This window comes from Pararge aegeria, chromosome 1, assembly GCF_905163445.1.
Source record: "Pararge aegeria chromosome 1, ilParAegt1.1, whole genome shotgun sequence".
Lineage (NCBI taxonomy): Eukaryota > Metazoa > Arthropoda > Insecta > Lepidoptera > Nymphalidae > Pararge > Pararge aegeria.
In genome coordinates this window covers 11,408,744-11,418,475 of record NC_053180.1, presented here as the reverse complement: position 1 = coordinate 11,418,475, position 9,732 = coordinate 11,408,744, and the positions used below count along the sequence as shown (strand labels likewise).

Here is a 9,732-nt window from a genome sequence, read left to right as displayed (position 1 = left end):
ACTGTTATAACATAAAAATAATAACGGCATGGCACGGGTCTCCTGGCCAAGTGCTATTATATATTATTATTTGTTATATTCATTCTACAATAAACTCTCCGGAACTAACTTACTATGTTTCGCGACTTCCCTGACGTAGTGAGCGTTGCGGGGTCCAATTGGGATCGAAACTGTGAGCCTCGGCGAACTGTTTCCATAGTACAAACTATTTGAGTGAAAGAACTATAGACCCATAAGCCTTACCTGTTTGCCTGTCTATGTTACCGTTATGGTGAGGCGATGGCAGATATGTATACAGTTGTCACCACCTCCTCTACCCGTAAGTGTCGTACGCTTAGGCGCCTAAGGGAATATAACTGAGAACGGGCAGCAGCGTTCTCTATGCTACTACTACCATCTTCTAAGATCACAAACCCGTCTGCCCAGCGTTGTGATTATGGGCAAACCGTCCCATTAAGACGGCCTTTAGCCCAGACGTGGACTGTTACAGGCTATTGTTGATGCTGATAACTAAACGCGCCCTGCCCGGCTAGCATGGGCAGGAGACAATTATATCCCAAAGGAAAGGATAAAAATGTATCTTCTCCCACAGCTTTATCAAATCTCAGAGCAATGGTGCACAAGTCGAAATAATATGCAAATAATATATGTGTAATAATAAACGGAGGAAAAAAAAAATTTAGTCTTCTCGCGAAAAGCTTCGACCAACATCTCAAGAAGCTTTCGCTTGGTTGTTGGATCAAGGGTCGGATACAGAAGGCAGTAGTCCTTGAAACGGCGCGTATTGTGAAGAGGTTCCTCACTCTGGAGCCCTGACCACCGGTTGTTTGGGTATTCAAAAGCCCCGCAAGCGGAGGGTGGAAGTTTTTTTTTTTTTTTTATAAATTTTTAATAGTGTTTTTTAAATTATTTTTAAGCATTGTTAATAATTTAAAAAAAAGAAAAAGTTAAATAATAAATGATTTCATAATAAAGGAGGAAAACTTCTACTATTCCATGTTCCCGGGCTTTAGGAGATGGACACGTTAAATATATCCCTTTTAAGGGGATATAATCTGGGGATATAATTATTATCTACTGCCTGTGAGATATCAAAAGTACGGGTAACGGGTAGAGATAACTATCTCGTGGCGCACATGCTAGCCTTACTATTCTATTAGGAGTCAACAACAAACTTAGCCGGATTTTTATTGTTTTAAACCATCTCACAGTCAATTAATAACTTGCTATGATGTTAGAGCAATTTATATCCAAGCTTTTTTATCCTAACTTTTAAAAAGGTATATAAGTTAGGTACCTTTTTATTAACAAGGAAAGAGGAAGGATTTTTTTTTATAGATACATCTTTTTATTAACTCTATTGTTGTTTCTGTTTGGTGCCGCTATACCGTATTCAGACTTGATGCTGAATCTAAGGCCTCTAGCATACATTACGGTGGGTACTTACCCACCTTCACTGAAAACCCCAATTCTAGATCTAATAGATTGAATGCACAGTGGGTAGCAACCCTGCTTTCTGAGTCCAAAGCTGTGGGTTCGATTCCCACAACTGGAAAATATTTGTGTGATGAACTTAACATTTTTCATTGTCTGATTGTTTATTTGTATTTCTTATGTATTATTCATGAAAATATTCATCAGTTATCTTAGTAACCATAAAACAAGCTACCCTTACTTTCGGGCTAGACGGCGATGTGTATATTGTCGTAGTATATTCTTTTATTTATTACTAGCTTCTGCACGCGACTTCGTCTGCGTGGACGAAGACTAGAATTGGGTCTAGAGATTAGCTCGTTAACAATTTCAAACTTTCCCTTGCCAACTAGTTAAGGAATCGGGATAAAAGCCTATGTTCTTTTCCATGTCAAAGGCTACATGCATGCCTAATTTCATCCAAACCCGTTCAGCCGTTTTTGCGTGATTGAGTATCAAACATCCACACTTTCACATGTATTATATTAGTAGGAATTAGGATAGTAGGATTATTCTATAGTCACATCGTTTTATGACTAAAACCCACTACCTTAAAACACACTGAAGCGGCCCATCATGGCTATCAAGGCTCAATTGCCTTAATTCAAAGGTTTAAAACCGAAATTATGCGCAATCATACAATTCTGCTGCATCACACCTCAATATTCGTACATTAAGCCGCCCAATTCTATATTTATTTTTTCAAAAACCTTTTAGTGCGGCAATACAAAACGATAATTCTAATGAATGTTACTACTTTCGGAATAAGGTCCGAAGTAACAACTATTATTTTTAAGTGGGCCAACCCCTAAAAATGTCTTGTCAAAATAGTCGGCTACATCAATGAAATTCAAAAATTGCCTGATTCCTTTAGGGGTTGAAAGGAAAAATGCTTTTAGCCACTTAATAGAGATGGCAATTTTCGAAAATTGCCTCTATTTTTAAACCCAGATGCAATACGTTTGACCGCTACGCCTGTCTGTGTGTATCTGAGTAATCGTAGTGTTAAAGCGGATGGACCGACTTAAATGCGTTTTATTTAATCGAAGGAGTTTTTACAGGCTTCATGTACATTGGGCAATCCATATCCTTTATGTATGGAATCCACGTTTATGTCCTAATCGAACGCGATTTTGGAGTGTAAGCAATCCTAATTTTACCACAGATATCGACACATTGTCAGTGTCTGTAGAAGGTATATAGTTTTCGCAGCATTCGAGATGAAATCATGGAAAGTTTTATGTAGGCCCCAAATCACCTAGGTGCCCGTATTACAAGTTTTTGTTTACCTACATACAACCTACACAAATAAAATGTTAAATGCATAAAACATTATTCTTTTTGCTAAATAAGAAAAATATAAGTTGCTACATTATCACGCTAATACTTATGCATTGGAATTATTGAGGAATTTTCTAATATTATTCAATTATTTCACGATTTGTTGTAATAGGTACATAATTAATTTGATACATCATATTTATTTGCTATCGGATGTCAAGTAATTCAGATACGCTTTTTAATGAGAGTATAAAAAGTAAGATTTTTCAAAATAACTATGCATTTCGCCATCGCAGCGTTTTGAGCTTGGGAGATAAAGGTGAGCGTTATATAACCTTTCTAATATAATATGTTGTGGATTTATATTTAAAAAAATATTTTGACATAACCGTTTAACAGAATATTATACATGTTTTACCTGAATTTAAACATTTTTCTAATGAAGAGGTCGGTGCACTAAAACTTAATTAACACAGGACAGTCATTTAATAGTATTTACTTTGGAATTAGTTGCTTAATAGTTTTACACACAACACAATTTATAGAATACGAGTAACCGCGGTTTTGGGCCGGAACCCTTTATTTCCCCGAGATTATAAGCATCCTATAGCCATCTCCAGGATGCAAACTATTTCTGTGCAAATTTCACCCCGATAAGTAGAGCGAACAAGCCGTGCATAGGTGACCAAAATCTGTTTCCTGGAACTCTGCGGGTAATTTTTACCAGCAGCTTTTCCGGGAAAAATATTATTTTCATTATTCCTGTACGGACTACTTGTGTAAAGATAATAAGGAAAATATATAATTCAGGATGTTTCGGGATTATGTTAATTGAAAACTGTTTAGGTAAAAAAATCCAAAAAGGCGGTTAAATAAAATGTTCTTAGGGTGTAACGGGGGATGAAAGGTCCTATAAGCTATTTAACTGAATAGCCTGAAATTATTTTGGTAAGTTTTCTATATACAATATATATAGAAACTAAAATAATTTATTTATCTGCATAAGTGTTTTTGTAAACTTAACTAGTACAGGATTAATTGGGGGTTTTTATTGTGAATCCCTTTTAATTTATCTACATTTTAGTGGGAGCAGGAAATTCCACGCCGATGAAGTCTCGTCAGATCGGTGTACCATTATCAAATAAATTCTATTTATCTTGTAATTTATTGTGATGTATTTGAAGTAGCAAGAAAACTATAATCATTAACGTTATCATGTGACAGCCATTCGATATGGTTTACAAATTGCTTACTGAAAGTAAAAATATTATGTTTTATGACCGCTGAACCGACTTCTGAAAGAGTAAAGTTTCCCGTTTGTTTGTTTGTTCTCAGTTTAAATAATTATTATTACCTTGGGAGTACCAAAGTTATTTTTTTCTTTCCACAATTTTACTAATACTAGCATTTTCCTACGGCTTTGTACATCAAATGAATATTGCTCGGCTCAAAATACTTAAATGCGTCGCTACGTGAACATTTATTATTTTAGAATTGTTATATTAGTGATAATTGGAGAAATATTATTGTTGAAGTAGGTATAAAATAAAGTAATGTATACCTAGCATGTGTATGGAAGGAAATATTTACTTCTTATAATAAAAATAATTAATTCACGTTTGGGAAACCATGTAAACTATTATAAATCCGTTTCAGTGCATTATCATGTAGTATCTCTACCAAATCAAATCAGGAATTAGGTGATCCGTAGAGTAACCACCGACGTAGCTCAACGTGTCGCTAACCTGAAGTGGCATTTCGGGGCATGTACGGGGCACATAGCTCAAAGAACCGATGGACCGTTTGATCTGTCCTCGCAGCGTGGACAGATTCTGCGGGCATGCCAGTACCTTTTTCAAACAATGGATGTCAATTGGTTGGCATGATGAAATGCTTTACATATAAATTATGCTTGTATAAAATCTTTGCACTACGTAAAATAAAATAATGTGATATTATTTTATATTGTTAAAGGTTAATCTCCACGATGGCTCCAATCTACTTGATATTCTTACTCTGCGCGCTTGTAAGCGGTTACAGACGTGATTCGAGCGTAGGCCGCCAAGCATCGAACTCAGCAGGATTGAATGGCTTGGGAGGTTCAGCTTCAAGTGGTTTAGGAGAAACAGGAAGTGGACTGCTTGGATCAGGCAGCTATGGTAGTGCCAGTGGATTTGGTTCAAGCGGCGCAGATGCATCACGCGGCTTGGGTGGTTTTAGTAGTGGTTCGAGTGAATCGGGTGGATATGGTAGTCAGAGTGAACAATATCAGGGAAATGCAGGACGCGGACCTGGTAGCTCGAGTGGTTCGAGTGGTTTGGGTGCCGGAGGGTATGGGTCAAATGCAGCAGGTGCAGGAGGTTATGGCTCGGGTGCAGGAGGTTACAGCTCGAGTGCAGGTGGTTACGGATCGGGCGCAGGAGGTGCAGGAGGTTATGCATCGGGAGCTGGAGGTGCTGGAGCGTACCATAGTGGTGCTACTGGTGCAGGAGGCTATAGTGAGAGCTCGGGGTATGGTGGGGCCAGTGGCTCAAATGGTCAAGGATCTGAAGGATACAGAGGAGGGTCTGGCTTAGGAGGCTCTGGTGGGAGTGCTGGTGGCTACAGCATGGATGCTGGGGGCGCCGAAAGTTACGGATCGGGTACAGGAGGTTATGCATCGGGCGCAGGAGGTGCAGGAGGCTATGGCTCGGGTGCAGGAGGCGCAGGAGGTTATGGCTCGGGTGCAGGAGGTGCAGGAGGTTATGGCTCGGGTGCAGGAGGCGCAGGAAGTTATGGCTCAGGTGCAGGAGGTTATGGCTCGGGTACAGGAGGTGCAAGAGGTCATGGCTCGGGTGCAGGAGGCGGAGGAGGTTATGGCTCGGGTGCAGGAGGTGCAGGAGGTTATGGCTCGGGTGCACAAGGCGCAGGAAGTTATGGCTCGAGTGCAGGAGGCGCGGGAGGTTATAGTTCTGGTGCGGGTGATAGTCAAGGAGCTGCTGCTGGTTATAGGGGCTCAAAGGGATCTTCACGCTCAGTTGCTAGTTCAAAGAATTTAAATTTACTAGGACTTCGAGCAGATCACAACGGGCTTACTGAACAAGACGTTAAGGCATTATCTGATGCAAGACGTAGATATGGTTTGCAATATGTACCACAATATCCTCAGAGATTACCACATCCATACCCTCAAACACTACCTCACAGATTACCTTACGGGCTACAATCTGGGTATTCGCAAGTACCTTTGTTCAACAATCATCCATTTTCTAGGAGTATGAGCGGTGCTAGTACAAGTGAAGGTCAAAGCAAGTCCAGAAACGTAGGGACAAAGGGTGCTAGTGGTGGTTCGGCAGGTGTAGGAGGTTATACTAGTGAACAAGGCGGATCCAGTGGGTTAGGAGGCGGTAGTTATAGTGCATCAGGCGCTGGTATTTCCAATGGTTTAGGAGACGCTAGTGGTTATAGTGGCAGTTTAGGACATGGTGGGTCCAGTGCGCTAAACGGGCAAGGTTATAGGGAAGGCTCTAGTGGTTACGGAGCTGCAGGAGGCTATGGATCAGGCTCAGGTAGTGCAGGAGGCTATGGATCAGGTTCAGGTAGTGCAGGAGGTTATGGATCAGGCTCAAGTAGTGCAGGAGGCTATGGATCAGGTTCAGGTAGTGCAGGAGGCTATGGATCAGGTTCAGGTAATGCCGGAGGCTATGGTTCGGGTGCAGGAGGTGCAGGAGGCTATGGATCAGGTTCAGGAGGTGCGGGCGGCTACGGATCAGGTTCAGGTAATGCTGGAGGTTATGGGTCAGGTGCAAGTAATGCAGGAGGCTATGGATCGGGTGCAGGACGTTATGGCAGTGGATCTAGTAGTGCCAGTGGCTCAGGAGATGCTAGTGGTTATAGTGGAAGTTCAGGGCATGGTGGAGCTGATGGATTAAGTGGGCACGGATCAGAAAATTATAGAGAAGGCTCCACCAACTTAGGTAGTGCAGGTGGCTATGGATCGGGTGTAGCTAGTGCAGGAGGTTATGGATCGGGTGCAGGTAGTACGGGAGGATATGGATCAAGTGCAGGCAATGCGGGAGGTTATGGATCGGGTGCAGGTAGTGCGGGAGGTTATGGATCGGGTGCAGGTAGTGCGGGAGGTTATGGATCGGGTGCAGGTAGTGCGGGAGGTTATGGATCGGGTGCAGGTAGTGCGGGAGGTTATGGAGCGGGTGCCGGAAGTGCAGGAGGCTATGGATCGGGTGCAGGAGGTGTTTCTGGTGGTTCAGCTAGTTTAGGAGGTGCTAGTGGTTATAGTGGTTATAGTGGTTCAGGGCTCGGTGGGGCTGGTTCAGAAGGCTATAGGGGAGGCCCTAGCAGTCAAGGGGGTGCAGGAGGTTATGGAGGAGCTAGCGGTATGAGTGGCTATGGAAGCGGAGCGAGTGGAAATGATGGAGCAGCTGGTTATAATAGCGGTTTAGGTGGATCTGGTTCGAGCGGTTATGTTAGTGGATCTAGTAATTCAGAAAGTGACTTGTATCATAAATCCGACGCATCTTTGGCACGCTTGCACCACGTTAGCTCTCGATTGTGAGTATTAGTCTCTTATTCTATTAGGCCAATTTATTTTCGTCAGTGTATTGGAGAGGGCGTATTGACATTTTACAGAGGGCATTAATCATAGAGCATTTAATGTTTGCGATTGATGTAAACACGTTTTGGCTAGTTTATACCTCTATGGTCCATACTTGCTTAATTACCTTAAAAAGTTTAATTGTACATTGGCCCTTTCTAGTATGCACAGATGAACGCAGTAACGACATTTCTTCACTTATTTTATTTAATATTGGCCTATATATATTCGATATGTAAATTAAAAAGTTTATAAAAGGATACTACAATGTTTATATACCTAATTTATATATTCATCGGGCAGGAATCTGTAAAGGCAGACGCGTTAATTTTATAATATATTGATTTAATATACCATTTATGCGCAGCAAATAGGTACACTCACTTTGAGTAATATTTTATGTTAAATATAATTTGTATTAAACATTGTTTACTTTCATTCCTATAAAATATACTATTTTATTATTGTTATGTGTTGACTACTTAGTAATATAATAAAGAATAATAAATATTGTATTCAGCCTGAATATTTTTGCTTTTTATTTTCCCGATCAAAAAAAACATGTATTTTGAAACTATTAAAGTTGTCCGATGATATTTTTCAATTTAAACAAAATAAGAAACAAGAATTTCAGGTATGATAGAATAAAGTTTTGAAAAAGAAGTTATGGCATAATTTTAAAATTATTACAGTTATAATGAATAGAATTAATAAAATATATATTGGTCCCAATTCTGCTGTATACAAATCTCCGTGGCTCATTGTGATTTTTTGCCGCAGTGACTTATTGTCGCCAAGGCTGCTATGAAACGAGTATATAGAAGTGCAATGCAGAAACGTGACAAAACGGCGACAAACTAAAATAGTTTCAGCAACTAACGAATCTAGCGTAAATGTCGCGCAGCTGCAGATAAGGAGTTCTTTTACAAGGCGACTTTTTGCCAGCGGGCGCAGCTAGATGGCGCCACAAAAATCCTGCATCGCGCTAGCGAAGTGTTCATAAAAATTGATTATATATACAACTTCCAAAGATGAATGTTCGGACCTCGGTCCCCGAGCACCATCACCCCCTCGGAAGATCTTCCTATTGTTACGGTCGAGCGTATTACCATAGCTCCCGTGCAGTCCTATCCGCCGGAAACAATTAAAAAAACAGCACTACTTTAAGATATTTTAGCTAAGTAAAGAGATTTGCGTACGACTGATTTAACATCATCATATTTCTCAGGTGAACTTGAGATTTTAACGACGTATGGAAAATTAATGAAATAGTAGGTACTCCTTTCCACTTGTCAAAGTGGAAAGTGTATACTTTCCACTTTGACAAGTGAGAAGTGGAATTTCATTCGAAATTACTATTAGATCCGAAATAATTAATTTAGATATAAAATACATATTCATGGTTTAAGATAGAAGGAAAGAATAATTAAATATAATAAGGTTGTCATGAATGACCGATAAATAAGTTATATTGATCGTTTGTCGACTAAAGATATCAAATAACATAGCTTTATAAAGAAGCAATGCATTATGAAAGAACAACGCTTATAAAATCAAAATCATTTACGCCTTCAAGGCAGATCTTAAATTTAACACATGTTTTCAGAGCCTACAACAACAAACCCGCGTCGCCAGATAATTTCATCTCGTCACTCTTAGGATACATCGTAGTTAAATTCTTAGAGAAATATTCGATAACTACAGCTACGTTTGACGAGGCTTACACAGAAGCACTAAACATCGCTGAAGCGCACCGAAATTACACTGCTATCCAATTTGCTGCACCCGTTCATCGCAACCTTGACATTCTTAAAGCTATCATTAGCAAGGTATGATTTTAACGAAACAATCTATTTTCTTATCATGTATTTGAGAGTGTAGTAGATTTCATAGGTAAAAAAAATATGTATTAATTTAAAGAAAATTGTCCAAATGGAAGTTAGTTTTGCGTTTTAGTTTGATTTCGTTCGTTAAGCCCAGGACTTTTTATGATCAGATCAACAAAAGTTGTCTACATCTTTAACTTTCTATTTCAGCCTGTAGAGATCGTGCAAAAGGACTGCCCCGAGAACCCAGACATGTGCTACACCATATTCCTGCAAAAAATTAAATTCGCGTGGTACAGATGTAGGAATATTTGGTTCCATGCATTGATATATGAAAAATTCTTACGAACCTCGTTCTTCCTGCAACGTACTTCAGAGAGTGATATGAAATATCTTGAAAATTCTGAGAATCTCTTCGATGCGGTTCTCTACTATGCCAGGACGATGGCGTTTCTTTGGCGGGAAAATTTGCTGGATTTAGCGAAGTTTTATCAAATGATTTTGCAATATCAAGAGAAAGATAGATTGACTTGCTATGCATTGGTTTTATAAAACGGAAAC

General features: G+C 39.8%; 1 protein-coding gene across 2 annotated transcripts; it reads left to right on the top strand.

Annotated features, from left to right (window-relative positions):
• The first annotated feature begins 3,041 nt into the window (after positions 1-3,041).
• LOC120623739 (glycine-rich cell wall structural protein 1.8-like) lies at positions 3,042-7,614 on the top strand. 2 transcript variants are annotated; one of them, XM_039889950.1, is made up of 4 exons: positions 3,042-3,073; positions 4,729-5,405; positions 5,436-6,302; positions 6,393-7,614. In XM_039889950.1, the coding sequence occupies exons 2-4, from the start codon at positions 4,742-4,744 to the stop codon at positions 7,304-7,306; spliced, it is 2,445 nt and encodes an 814-aa protein (XP_039745884.1). In that variant the 5' UTR covers positions 3,042-3,073; positions 4,729-4,741; the 3' UTR covers positions 7,307-7,614. The 2 variants fall into 2 exon arrangements, with proteins under 2 accessions (XP_039745884.1, XP_039745874.1); XM_039889940.1 differs by having other exon boundaries at positions 5,436-7,614.
• Positions 7,615-9,732: the final 2,118 nt, after the last annotated feature.